The sequence below is a fragment of the Oncorhynchus tshawytscha genome, linkage group LG07 (assembly GCF_018296145.1).
Source record: "Oncorhynchus tshawytscha isolate Ot180627B linkage group LG07, Otsh_v2.0, whole genome shotgun sequence".
In the NCBI taxonomy this organism is placed as follows: domain Eukaryota; kingdom Metazoa; phylum Chordata; class Actinopteri; order Salmoniformes; family Salmonidae; genus Oncorhynchus; species Oncorhynchus tshawytscha.
Genome location: NC_056435.1, coordinates 55,135,124 through 55,150,184, shown reverse-complemented (window position 1 = coordinate 55,150,184; position 15,061 = coordinate 55,135,124). Strand labels below are relative to the sequence as shown.

Below are 15,061 nucleotides of genomic sequence, written 5' to 3'. Positions count from 1 at the left end.
CAGTATAGTCTACCTCTCTACAGTATAGTCTACCTCTCTACAGTATAGTCTACCGCTCTACAGTATAGTCTACGGCTCTACAGTATAGTCTACGGCTCTAAAGTACAGTCTACCGCTCTACAGTACAGTCTACCGCTCTACAGTATAGTCTACCTCTCTACAGTATAGTCTACTTCTCTACAGTACAGTCTACCACTCTACAGTATAGTTTTACCTCTCTACAGTATAGTCTACCGCTCTACAGTACAGTCTACCTCTCTACAGTATAGTCTACCGCTCTACATTATAGTCTACCTCTATACAGTATAGTCTATAGTCCACCGCTCTACAGTATAGTCTACGTCTCTACAGTACAGTCTACCGCTCTACAGTATAGTCTACCGCTCTACAGTATAGTCTACCTCTCTACAGTATAGTCTACCTCTCTACAGTATAGTCTACCGCTCTACAGTATAGTCTACCACTCTACAGTATAGTCTACCTCTCTACAGTATAGTCTACCGCTCTACAGTATAGTCTACCTCTCTACAGTATAGTCTACCTCTCTACAGTATAGTCTACCTCTCTACAGTATAGTCTACCTCTCTACAGTATAGTCTACCGCTCTACAGTATAGTCTACCTCTCTACAGTATACACTACCGCTCTACAGTATAGTCCACCTCTCTACAGTATAGTCTACCTCTCTACAGTATAGTCCACCGCTCAACAGTATAGTCTACTTCTCTACAGTATAGTCTACTTCTCTACAGTATAGTCTACCTCTCTACAGTATAGTCTACCGCTCAACAGTATAGTCTACCGCTCTACATATAGTCTACCTCTCTACAGTATAGTCTACCGCTCTACAGTATAGTCTACCTCTCTACAGTATAGTCTACCGCTCTACAGTATAGTCTACCTCTACAGTACAGTCTATAGTCTACCTCTCTACAGTATAGTCTACCTCTCTACAGTATAGTCTACCTCTCTACAGTATAGTCTACCGCTCTACAGTATAGTCTACCTCTCTACAGTATAGTCTACCGCTCTACAGTATAGTCTACCTCTCTACAGTATAGTCTACTTCTCTACAGTATAGTCTACCTCTCTACAGTATAGTCTACCTCTCTACAGTACAGTCTACCTCTCTACAGTATAGTCTACTTCTCTACAGTATAGTCTACTTCTCTACAGTATAGTCTACCTCTCTACAGTATAGTCTACCGCTCAACAGTATAGTCTACTTCTCTACAGTATAGTCTACTTCTCTACAGTATAGTCTACCTCTCTACAGTATAGTCTACCTCTCTACAGTACAGTCTACCTCTCTACAGTATAGTCTACCTCTCTACAGTACAGTCTACCGCTCTACAGTATAGTCTACCTCTCTACAGTATAGTCTACCGCTCAACAGTATAGTCTACTTCTCTACAGTATAGTCTACCTCTCTACAGTATAGTCTACCGCTCTACAGTTAGTCTTTACCTCTCTACAGTATAGTCTACCTCTCTACAGTATAGTCTACCGCTCTACAGTATAGTCTACCACTCTACAGTATAGTCTACCGCTCTACAGTATAGTCTACCGCTCTACAGTACAGTCTACCGCTCTACAGTACAGTCTACCGCTCTACAGTACAGTCTACCTCTCTACAGTATAGTCTACCTCTCTACAGTATAGTCTACCTCTCTACAGTAGTCTACCGCTCTACAGTATAGTCTACCTCTCTACAGTATAGTCTACCGCTCTACAGTATAGTCTACCTCTCTACAGTATAGTCTACTTCTCTACAGTATAGTCTACCGCTCTACAGTATAGTCTACCGCTCTACAGGATAGTCTACCGCTCTACAGTATAGTCTACCACTCTACAGTATAGTCTACCTCTCTACAGTATAGTCTACCTCTCTACAGTATAGTCTACCTCTCTACAGTATAGTCTACCTCTCTACAGTATAGTCTACCGCTCTACAGTATAGTCTACCTCTCTACAGTATAGTCTACCGCTCTACAGTATAGTCCACCTCTCTACAGTATAGTCTACCTCTCTACAGTATAGTCTACCGCTCTACAGTATAGTCTACCTCTCTACAGTACAGTCTACCGCTCTACAGTATAGTCTACCGCTCTACAGTATAGTCTACCTCTCTACAGTATAGTCTACCTCTCTACAGTATAGTCTACCGCTCTACAGTATAGTCTAACTCTCTACAGTATAGTCTACCGCTCTACAGTATAGTCTACCTCTCTACAGTATAGTCTACCGCTCTACAGTATAGTCTACCTCTCTACAGTATAGTCTACCTCTCTACAGTATAGTCTACCGCTCTACAGTATAGTCTACCTCTCTACAGTATAGTCTACCGCTCTACAGTATAGTCTACCGCTCTACAGTATAGTCTACCTCTCTACAGTATAGTCTACCGCTCTACATTATAGTCTACCTCTCTACAGTATAGTCTACCACCGCTCTACAGTATAGTCTACGTCTCTACAGTACAGTCTACCGCTCTACAGTATAGTCTACCGCTCTACAGTATAGTCTACCTCTCTACAGTATAGTCTACCTCTCTACAGTATAGTCTACCGCTCTACAGTATAGTCTACCACTCTACAGTATAGTCTACCTCTCTACAGTATAGTCTACCGCTCTACAGTATAGTCTACCTCTCTACAGTATAGTCTACCTCTCTACAGTATAGTCTACCGCTCTACAGTATAGTCTACCTCTCTACAGTATAGTCTACCGCTCTACAGTATAGTCTACCTCTCTACAGTATACACTACCGCTCTACAGTATAGTCCACCTCTCTACAGTATAGTCTACCTCTCTACAGTATAGTCCACCGCTCAACAGTATAGTCTACTTCTCTACAGTATAGTCTACCGCTCTACAGTATAGTCTACCTCTCTACAGTATAGTCTACCGCTCAACAGTATAGTCTACCGCTCTACAGTATAGTCTACCTCTCTACAGTATAGTCTACCGCTCTACAGTATAGTCTACCTCTCTACAGTATAGTCTACCGCTCTACAGTATAGTCTACCTCTCTACAGTATAGTCTACCTCTCTACAGTATAGTCTACCTCTCTACAGTATAGTCTACCTCTCTACAGTATAGTCTACCGCTCTACAGTATAGTCTACCTCTCTACAGTATAGTCTACCGCTCTACAGTATAGTCCACCTCTCTACAGTATAGTCTACCTCTCTACAGTATAGTCTACCTCTCTACAGTACAGTCTACCTCTCTACAGTACAGTCTACCGCTTTACTGTATAGTCTACCGCTCTACAGTAGTCTACCTCTCTACAGTATAGTCTACCGCTCTACAGTATAGTTTTACCTCTCTACAGTATAGTCTACCGCTCTACAGTATAGTCTACGGCTCTACAGTATAGTCTACGGCTCTAAAGTACAGTCTACCGCTCTACAGTACAGTCTACCGCTCTACAGTATAGTCTACCTCTCTACAGTATAGTCTACTTCTCTACAGTACAGTCTACCACTCTACAGTATAGTTTTACCTCTCTACAATATAGTCTACCGCTCTACAGTAGTCTACCTCTCTACAGTATAGTCTACCGCTCTACATTATAGTCTACCTCTATACAGTATAGTCTATAGTCCACCGCTCTACAGTATAGTCTACGTCTCTACAGTACAGTCTACCGCTCTACAGTATAGTCTACCGCTCTACAGTATAGTCTACCTCTCTACAGTATAGTCTACCTCTCTACAGTATAGTCTACCGCTCTACAGTATAGTCTACCACTCTACAGTATAGTCTACCTCTCTACAGTATAGTCTACCGCTCTACAGTATAGTCTACCTCTCTACAGTATAGTCTACCTCTCTACAGTATAGTCTACCTCTCTACAGTATAGTCTACCTCTCTACAGTATAGTCTACCGCTCTACAGTATAGTCTACCTCTCTACAGTATACACTACCGCTCTACAGTATAGTCCACCTCTCTACAGTATACTCTACCTCTCTACAGTATAGTCCACCGCTCAACAGTATAGTCTACTTCTCTACAGTATAGTCTACCTCTCTACAGTATAGTCTACCGCTCAACAGTATAGTCTACCGCTCTACAGTAGTCTACCTCTCTACAGTATAGTCTACCGCTCTACAGTATAGTCTACGGCTCTACAGTACAGTCTACCGCTCTACAGTATAGTCTTCCGCTCTACAGTATAGTCTACCTCTCTACAGTATAGTCTACCTCTCTACAGTATAGTCTACCTCTCCACAGTATAGTCTACCGCTCTACAGTATAGTCTACCTTTCTACAGTATATTCTACCGCTCTACAGTATAGTCTACCGCTCTACAGTATAGTCTACCTCTCTACAGTATAGTCTACCTCTCAACAGTATAGTCTACCTCTCTACAGTACAGTCTACCTCTCTACAGTACAGTCTACCTCTCTACAGTACAGTCTACCGCTCTACAGTACAGTCTACCGCTCTACAGTATAGTCTACCTCTCTACAGTATAGTCTACCTCTCTACAGTATAGTCTACCTCTCTACAGTATAGTCTACCGCTCTCTACAGTATAGTCTACGGCTCTACAGTATAGTCTACGTCTAAAGTACAGTCTACCGCTCTACAGTACAGTCTACCTCTCTACAGTATAGTCTACCGCTCTACAGTATAGTCTACCTCTCTACAGTATACACTACCGCTCTACAGTATAGTCCACCTCTCTACAGTATAGTCTACCTCTCTACAGTACAGTTTACCGCTCTACAGTATAGTCTATTTCTCTACAGTATAGTCTACCGCTCTACAGTATAGTCTATCGCTCTACAGTATAGTCTACCTCTCTACCGTATACACTACCGCTCTACAGTATAGTCCACCTCTCTACAGTATAGTCTACCTCTCTATAGTATAGTCTACCTTCTCTACAGTATAGTCTACTTCTCTACAGTATAGTCTACTTCTCTACAGTATAGTCTACCTCTCTACAGTATAGTCTACCGCTCAACAGTATAGTCTACTTCTCTACAGTATAGTCTACTTCTCTACAGTATAGTCTACCTCTCTACAGTATAGTCTACCGCTCTACAGTATAGTCTACCGCTCTACAGTAAAGTCTACCTCTCTACAGTATAGTCTACCGCTCTACAGTTTAGTTTTACCTCTCTACAGTATAGTCTACCTCTCTACAGTATAGTCTACCGCTCTACAGTATAGTCTACCACTCTACAGTATAGTCTACCGCTCTACAGTATAGTCTACCGCTCTACAGTACAGTCTACCGCTCTACAGTACAGTCTACCGCTTTACAGTACAGTCTACCTCTCTACAGTATAGTCTACCTCTCTACAGTATAGTCTACCTCTCTACAGTGCAGTCTACCGCTCTACAGTATAGTCTACCTCTCTATAGTATAGTCTACCGCTCTACAGTATAGTCTACCTCTCTACAGTATAGTCTACTTCTCTACAGTATAGTCTACCGCTCTACAGTATAGTCTACCGCTCTACAGTATAGTCTACCGCTCTACAGTATAGTCTACCACTCTACAGTATAGTCTACCTCTCTACAGTATAGTCTACCTCTCTACAGTATAGTCTACCTCTCTACAGTATAGTCTACCTCTCTACAGTATAGTCTACCGCTCTACAGTATAGTCTACCTCTCTACCGTATACACTACCGCTCTACAGTATAGTCCACCTCTCTACAGTATAGTCTACCTCTCTACAGTATAGTCTACCGCTCTATAGTATAGTCTACCGCTCTACAGTATAGTCTACCTCTCTACAGTATACACTACCGCTCTACAGTATAGTCCACCTCTCTACAGTATAGTCTACCTCTCTACAGTATAGTCCACCGCTCAACAGTATAGTCTACTTCTCTACAGTATAGTCTACTTCTCTACAGTATAGTCTACCGCTCTACAGTATAGTCTACCTCTCTACAGTATACACTACCGCTCTACAGTATAGTCCACCTCTCTACAGTATAGTCTACCTCTCTACAGTATAGTCCACCGCTCAACAGTATAGTCTACTTCTCTACAGTATAGTCTACTTCTCTACAGTATAGTCTACCTCTCTACAGTATAGTCTACCGCTCAACAGTACAGTCTACCGCTTTACAGTACAGTCTACCTCTCTACAGTATAGTCTACCTCTCTACAGTATAGTCTACCGCTCTACAGTATAGTGTACAACTCTACAGTACAGTTTACCGCTCTACAGTATAGTCTATTTCTCTACAGTATAGTCTACCGCTCTACAGTATAGTCTATCGCTCTACAGTATAGTCTACCTCTCTACCGTATACACTACCGCTCTACAGTATAGTCCACCTCTCTACAGTATAGTCTACCTCTCTACAGTATAGTCTACCTCTCTACAGTATAGTCTACCTCTCTACATTATAGTCTACCTCTCTACAGTATAGTCTACCGCTCTACAGTATAGTCTACCTCTCTACAGTATACACTACCGCTCTACAGTATAGTCCACCTCTCTACAGTATAGTCTACCTCTCTACAGTATAGTCTACTTCTCTACAGTATAGTCTACTTCTCTACAGTATAGTCTACTTCTCTACAGTATAGTCTACCTCTCTACAGTATAGTCTACCTCTCTAGAGTATAGTCTATCTCTCTACAGTATAGTCTACCGCTCTACAGTATAGTCTACCTCTCTACAGTATAGTCTACCGCTCAACAGTATAGTCTACCTCTCTACAGTAAAGTCTACCTCTCTACAGTATAGTCTACTGCTCTACAGTTTAGTTTTACCTCTCTACAGTATAGTCTACCTCTCTACAGTATAGTCTTCCGCTCTACAGTATAGTCTACCACTCTACAGTATAGTCTACCGCTCTACAGTATAGTCTACCGCTCTACAGTACAGTCTACCGCTCTACAGTACAGTCTACCGCTTTACAGTACAGTCTACCTCTCTACAGTATAGTCTACCTCTCTACAGTATAGTCTACCTCTCTACAGTATAGTCTACCGCTCTACAGTATAGTCTACCTCTCTATAGTATAGTCTACCGCTCTACAGTATAGTCTACCTCTCTACAGTATAGTCTACCTCTCTACAGTATAGTCTACCTCTCTACAGTATAGTCTAACGCTCTACAGTATAGTCTACGTCTCTACAGTACAGTCTACCGCTCTACAGTATAGTCTACCGCTCTACAGTATAGTCTACCTCTCTACAGTATAGTCTACCTCTCTACAGTATAGTCTACCGCTCTACAGTATAGTCTAACTCTCTACAGTATAGTCGACCGCTCTACAGTACAGTCTACCTCTCTACAGTATAGTCTACCGCTCTACAGTATAGTCTACCTCTCTACAGTATAGTCTACCTCTCTACAGTATAGTCTACCTCTCTACAGTATAGTCTACCGCTCTACAGTATAGTCTACCGCTCTACAGTATAGTCTACGGCTCTACAGTATAGTACAGTCTACCGCTCTACAGTACAGTCTACCGCTCTACAGTATAGTCTACCTCTCTACAGTATAGTCTACTTCTCTACAGTACAGTCTACCGCTCTACAGTATAGTTTTACCTCTCTACAGTATAGTCTACCGCTCTACAGTAGTCTACCTCTCTACAGTATAGTCTACCGCTCTACATTATAGTCTACCTCTATACAGTATAGTCTATAGTCCACCGCTCTACAGTATAGTCTACGTCTCTACAGTACAGTCTACCGCTCTACAGTATAGTCTACCGCTCTACAGTATAGTCTACCTCTCTACAGTATAGTCTACCTCTCTACAGTATAGTCTACCGCTCTACAGTATAGTCTACCACCCTACAGTATAGTCTACCTCTCTACAGTATAGTCTACCGCTCTACAGTATAGTCTACCTCTCTACAGCATAGTCTACCTCTCTACAGTATAGTCTACCTCTCTACAGTATAGTCTACCTCTCTACAGTATAGTCTACCGCTCTACAGTATAGTCTACCTCTCTACAGTATACACTACCGCTCTACAGTATAGTCCACCTCTCTACAGTATAGTCTACCTCTCTACAGTATAGTCCACCGCTCAACAGTATAGTCTACTTCTCTACAGTATAGTCTACCTCTCTACAGTATAGTCTACCGCTCAACAGTATAGTCTACCGCTCTACAGTAGTCTACCTCTCTACAGTATAGTCTACCGCTCTACAGTATAGTTTTACCTCTCTACAGTATAGTCTACCGCTCTACAGTATAGTCTACCTCTCTACAGTATAGTCTACCTCTCTACAGTATAGTCTACCTCTCTACAGTATAGTCTACCTCTCTACAGTATAGTCTACCGCTCTACAGTATAGTCTACCTCTCTACAGTATACACTACCGCTCTACAGTATAGTCCACCTCTCTACAGTATAGTCTACCTCTCTACAGTATAGTCTACCGCTCTACAGTATAGTCTACCTCTCTACATTATAGTCTACCTCTCTACAGTATAGTCTACCGCTCTACAGTATAGTCTACCTCTCTACAGTATACACTACCGCTCTACAGTATAGTCCACCTCTCTACAGTATAGTCTACCTCTCTACAGTATAGTCTACCTCTACAGTATAGTCTACTTCTCTACAGTATAGTCTACTTCTCTACAGTATAGTCTACAGTATAGTCTACTCTACAGTATAGTCTACCTCTCTAGAGTATAGTCTATCTCTCTACAGTATAGTCTACCGCTCTACAGTATAGTCTACCTCTCTACAGTATAGTCTACCGCTCAACAGTATAGTCTACCTCTCTACAGTAAAGTCTACCTCTCTACAGTATAGTCTACTGCTCTACAGTTTAGTTTTACCTCTCTACAGTATAGTCTACCTCTCTACAGTATAGTCTTCCGCTCTACAGTATAGTCTACCACTCTACAGTATAGTCTACCGCTCTACAGTATAGTCTACCGCTCTACAGTACAGTCTACCGCTCTACAGTACAGTCTACCGCTTTACAGTACAGTCTACCTCTCTACAGTATAGTCTACCTCTCTACAGTATAGTCTACCTCTCTACAGTGCAGTCTACCGCTCTACAGTATAGTCTACCTCTCTATTGTATAGTCTACCGCTCTACAGTATAGTCTACCTCTCTACAGTATAGTCTACTTCTCTACAGTATAGTCTACCGCTCTACAGTATAGTCTACCGCTCTACAGGATAGTCTACCGCTCTACAGTATAGTCTACCTTTCTACAGTATAGTCTACCTCTCTACAGTATAGTCTACCTCTCTACAGTATAGTCTACCTCTCTACAGTATAGTCTACCTCTCTACAGTATAGTCTACCGCTCTACAGGATAGTCTACCTCTCTACCGTATACACTACCGCTCTACAGTATAGTCCACCTCTCTACAGTATAGTCTACCTCTCTACAGTATAGTCTACCGCTCTATAGTATAGTCTACCGCTCTACAGTATAGTCTACCTCTCTACAGTATACACTACCGCTCTACAGTATAGTCCACCTCTCTACAGTATAGTCTACCTCTCTACAGTATAGTCCACCGCTCAACAGTATAGTCTACTTCTCTACAGTATAGTCTACTTCTCTACAGTATAGTCTACCTCTCTACAGTATAGTCTACCGCTCAACAGTATAGTCTACTTCTCTACAGTATAGTCTACTTCTCTACAGTATAGTCTACCTCTCTACAGTATAGTCTACCTCTCTACAGTACAGTCTACCGCTCTACAGTATAGTCTACCTCTCTACAGTATAGTCTACCGCTCAACAGTATAGTCTACTTCTCTACAGTACAGTCTACCGCTCTACAGTATAGTCTACCGCTCTCCAGTATAGTCTACCGCTCTACAGTACAGTCTACCTCTCTACAGTATAGTCTACCTCTCTACAGTATAGTCTACCGCTCTACAGTATAGTCTACCTCTATACAGTATAGTCTACCTCTCTACAGTACAGTCTACCGCTCTACAGTATAGTGTACAACTCTACAGTACAGTTTACCGCTCTACAGTATAGTCTATTTCTCTACAGTATAGTCTACCGCTCTACAGTATAGTCTATCGCTCTACAGTATAGTCTACCTCTCTACAGTATAGTCTACCGCTCTACAGTATAGTCTATCGCTCTACAGTATAGTCTACCGCTCTACAGTATAGTCTACCTCTCTACAGTATAGTCTACCTCTCTACAGTATAGTCTACCTCTCTACAGTATAGTCTACCGCTCTACAGTATAGTCTACCTCTCTACAGTATAGTCTACCTCTCTACAGTATAGTCTACCTCTCTACAGTATAGTCTACCTCTCTACAGTATAGTCTACCGCTCTACAGTATAGTCTACCTCTCTACAGTATAGTCTACCTCTCTACAGTATAGTCTACCGCTCAACAGTATAGTCTACTTCTCTACAGTATAGTCTACTTCTCTACAGTATAGTCTACCGCTCTACAGTATAGTCTACCTCTCTACAGTATAGTCTACCTCTCTACAGTATAGTCTACCTCTCTACAGTATAGTCTACCTCTCTTCAGTATAGTCTACCTCTCTACAGTATAGTCTACCGCTCTACAGTACAGTCTAACGCTCTACAGTACAGTCTACCGCTCTACAGTACAGTCTACCGCTCTACAGTACAGTCTACCTCTCTACAGTACAGTCTAGACAGAGAGAGAGAGAGGGGGAATAAATAAATAAAGGTGTTTGGTTTTGACAGGCTGCCAGACATCTCTGCTCATTCCCTATTATCCCCACTGTACACTGCCCCTACTGTCCACAATGTCACCACTTCTCCCTGGGTTGTCTGAGGGACAATCACGTGTCCCCAGCATCCAAACCCCAACAAATCCATCAGCCCCAATCCTAGATAGACCATTTAAATGGCCCCAATATCACTTCTGCGCTCTCTGTTCAGGTTGATAATCGTATACTGTACTCATCGTACTGCCTCATCTTCAGGGTACTGACCTTAAAGGCGTGCTTTCGGCTGATGTTATCCGACGTCTGCACTCCTCCAATCCCAAAGCTTAGCAGAGGAAGACTTCCCAACACTCCTTCCTCCTTCTCGTCTGGATTGGAGGAAGAGGAAAAAAGAGAACAAATGAAGATCAAAATAAACAACAAATCTGAGAAACAGATCTAATATGATCTGATGGGTCTCAACCTACAGTGAGTAAAGAGGACTGAATGGTAAACACAGTCAGTTCTGCTGTGACAGTCGGTCCTCTCCTCTAGTTGTAGCTGTGGCTGTAGCTGGCTCAGTGAGTACCATAGAACCTCCCTGGAACAACAGACCTCCGTCCCACTCTAGTGGAATCCTAGAATTGATATCCATGTTGGTCCAGCAGTCCAGTGAGAAGTGACAGTACACTCAAACTCTCTTCAACACACTCACACATACTGGTGTAGATCCAACGACAGGCAGAAAAAAACAAGCAGAGTGCTGGGGAAAAGGAGGAGTGCAAGAGCAGCACTTGTGCTGATTAAATAATGGAGCAGATGATGAACATTTCGGGGGCTGGAGATGAGGCTGGCAGGGTGTCCACTGTAGCTACTGCCCTCTCGCTCTGTCTCTGTCTCACTCTCACTCTGCCTGGCTTTCTCGTTCTCTCGCTCGGCTGTTCGCTGTCTCGTTCTCTCTCTCTAGCAGAGCTGTACTGCATAGACACGAGCCTTTCTCTCTTGCAGATCTCATGTGTGTGTTTGAGAGAGAGCGAGCGAGCGAGAGACAGGGGGAGGAGGGAGGGAGCGAGAGGAGGGAGAGGGAGGCATGGTGTTTGTGTTTGTGCAATCATAGAGTGCTCTCTGTGCTGTGCTCTCTGTGTGTCTGCGAGTGTGTGTGTGTGTGTTTGTATTAGCGATCAGCCCATGTGACTCAGTGTTGCTGGAATCCTGAATTCTGGCCTCCAGCCAACTGTACCTGCCCTCTCTCCAACAATCAGAGAGCAGGGTGTTCTGCTACACACAGACAGGTAAATAGCCACGTCTCCCTCTCTCTTCCTGTCTCCCTCTCCCCATCTCTCTCTCAAACAAATTCAAACCTGACCTCACATGTTCTGTATTTCATGCAAAAACTCTCACACACACATGCATGGTAAGAGACACGTGCTCATTCTCAAACACACAATAACTGAAAATAAATTAAATATCCCACATATACTATAGGCTACCAAGTTGTACTAAATATACAGCATCATACAAACACACACAAATAATGTATGTAATGAGAAACAATGTGATTTATTGCCAAACAGCCTTTCACATCCTGAGGAGTTGTTATTGGGAAACATGTGGCAGAGTCTCTCAGCATTCAACAACCAATCCTGTCCCCACCCATGGACACAGAGGCAGAAGGAGAGGCAACACACACACACACACACACACACACACACACACAACTCTGGAAAAACACATTTCTGAAGACACTCCTCCTAGCACACACACTTTTGAAGAAGCACAGTAATTGAAAGGTCCCCTACAATGACAGGTTTCCCTGTGAAAATGTCACCTCATTCTGACTCATACCATGGCAGTCTGACTCCTGGCTTGCATTCCCTGCTGCTGCTACTGTCACACCTGTTTGACACCACACAGACTCCCTCGCATGCGTGCGTGTGTGTGTGGATGAAGGGTCAGCAGTAGTAAATCAGCTCTCTGACAGCTGTGTATTAGCATCCCAAAACAACAGCAGCTCAACACTTCTGAAGATGGCAGTTACATAAAGGGCTCTATTTCACTGAGAGTTACTCTAGGTGTATGCCCGGGGCAGCTCGGACATTGGCAAAGTAACTTGTGAAGTAAAGTCCTTGATTGTACATACAGTCTTGGACAGTCAGGATGTTTTGAGAAACTTTAGAGATGGGTGTGGTATGTAGGCTAGTTGTTAGAGATACAGACCTGGAGGGATGTAGGTTCAAATCCCGGGTGGGGAAAACCTATAGACACACTCCTAATGTCCAGAGCACCACCAACACTACTTCACCTCTCCTGGCCAGGACAGCTGGCACGCTTTGACAATATGTCCCCAAGTCCCAACAACAAAAGACCTTGGCCTCTTTCTGCCCATTTCTCGCCCCTCTCTCCTTGCTGGCATGGAGACCGAGGCAGTAAACTGCACAGTCACACATTCTCCATTGTCATGTCTCCCTCCCTTCCTCTCTCTTTTTCCACAACACAACTAGGAGAGAAGGGCGGGAAACTAAGACTAAAACAACCCATGAGACGTGTGCTAAATCCAGAGAGAGAATCACTGTAACCAGAAGAAGAGTCCCATGTGGCTCAGTTGGTAGAGCATGGTGCTTGCAATGCCAGGGTGGGGGTTGTGGGTTTGATTCCCAGTATGAAGAAAAATATATATTTCACTACTGTAAGTTGCTCTGGGTAAGCATGTCTGCTAAATGACTGTAATGTCATCAAGAGAAGGGGTGAAGAAATGGAGAACCAGTAGAAAAGTGAGTGTGGCTCAGGGGCCAGTTTCTGAATGTGAATGTGGAAAAATGACAGTGACTCCACATTGAGCTATTAAATCACAGAACAACTGGAACAATTCCATAAGAAAGATGCAAGCAGGGATTTTTTCCTGACTATTCTTATCATTTAATTTATCTGCTTTGCGTTCCTTATTCAGGTCATATTTGCATCTGTGTGTACGGGATAGTGTAGACAACAGGGCCAGTTCCAGGTTAACTACATTCTGAAATACAACATGAATTTATTCAATGTTAAAACTAGTCATATTAATATCTTAAAACTACCCTTTTTGATGTAGCTTATTTTTGTAAATATACTCTTCAAACGTCACATTTCCAGAGTGGGCTCTCTGGAACTTTTAATGATATGACCAATTATAGTTCATTTACCAATCACAGCCCTCCTTTGGGATTGCACATTCAGGAAATCACCAGCAGAGTTCCTTTTGAATCCATTTTCCCGTTCACTGTGTTGGTGGTGCTCATAATATGTATCATACATTCAGAATTAACAGAGAAACTCTGAAATTTGATGTACTTGTATATTGTTCCCAACAATGCATTTTTAAGCAAACAAAATCAAAATGAGTCGTTTTTAGATACTAACATCAATTTGTTTTATGTTGAATTCATGAATGTGACTTTTTTTTCTTCAGAATCTAGACATACTCCATATGTTAGTGCACACTATAAGGAGTATAACGAGACCAAGATGTTGTGTATCGTGTGGTTCACAGATCATAGGGTCTTACAGGAGGCATGTCTGGGTCTAAAAAAGGGTCTAAAATGGCCGCTTTCATCATGATTTTTAAAAACAAGGTTTGTGATACAATGTAAAAAATAAAAATAATCAAACCTCCTTCCTCCCAATTAAGTTGCTCCGTGAGAATTGCCAGAACAATTGAAATACCAAAAATATTTTCCTCTCCCGCTAGCGTGGTATCACCCTCTAGTATTAAAACAATGTCCTAGTTGCATCCTGTAGTTCACAGGATACAGGTAGATCCACTAACACATTCACTCATCTTGTTCAACTTTTAACCTGGAGTTCACACTCTCTCAGGACTAGGAAAAGGTGTGTTTGGACTAAGTCAACAGGGAAGAATCGTGTCACATACTCACGTGTTCACTCGCACACAGAGACACACAAACACGCTCACACACACACAGGCACACACACGACACACACACACACACAGCCTGCACAACATCATGGCACCAGAATATCATCATCTGATTGGTAGGGGCAATATGTCAACTGAACTGTTAAAGAAGCATAAGAAGAAGGCTGTCCATTGTACAAGATGTACTGTACAAAGCAAATGATAGAAACATACACACACCAAAACATGCACACAAGCATGCTTTCTCCCACAGTTACACACCACACACACTAAACATGGCTCTCACATGCAATCCCAGGTTCATGTTGCTATGGCATGTTGTAGGGCATGTTGTAGGGAATGTTTACGGTGACACAGCGAAATGCTGCAGTGCTCCAAACACACACATACAGTACACAAATTCCACACCCTCATGAAGTTCTTACACGCACATGCAAGGGGTCAAAGTTCAACCCTCTATGACAGTGTGATCAGGGAGGGTCTCGACATAGCTCACATGACTCACTGCTTAAATAAAGATTA

At 42.7% G+C, this 15,061-nt stretch overlaps 1 protein-coding gene across 7 annotated transcripts in view; it reads right to left on the bottom strand.

The window, feature by feature from the left end:
• LOC112254853 (pleckstrin homology domain-containing family A member 6) overlaps positions 1-15,061 on the bottom strand; it is a 182,408-nt gene that overhangs the window by 84,247 nt on the left and 83,100 nt on the right. For 6 of the 7 annotated variants that reach the window (XM_042324643.1, XM_042324642.1, XM_042324641.1 and 3 more), the window contains exon 6: positions 10,915-11,015. In XM_042324643.1, the coding sequence (XP_042180577.1) occupies positions 10,915-11,015 (101 nt within the window). Of the gene's footprint in view, positions 1-10,914; positions 11,016-11,114; positions 11,647-15,061 lie in introns of those variants that run through there. The other variant, XM_024427765.2, reaches the window with a different exon arrangement.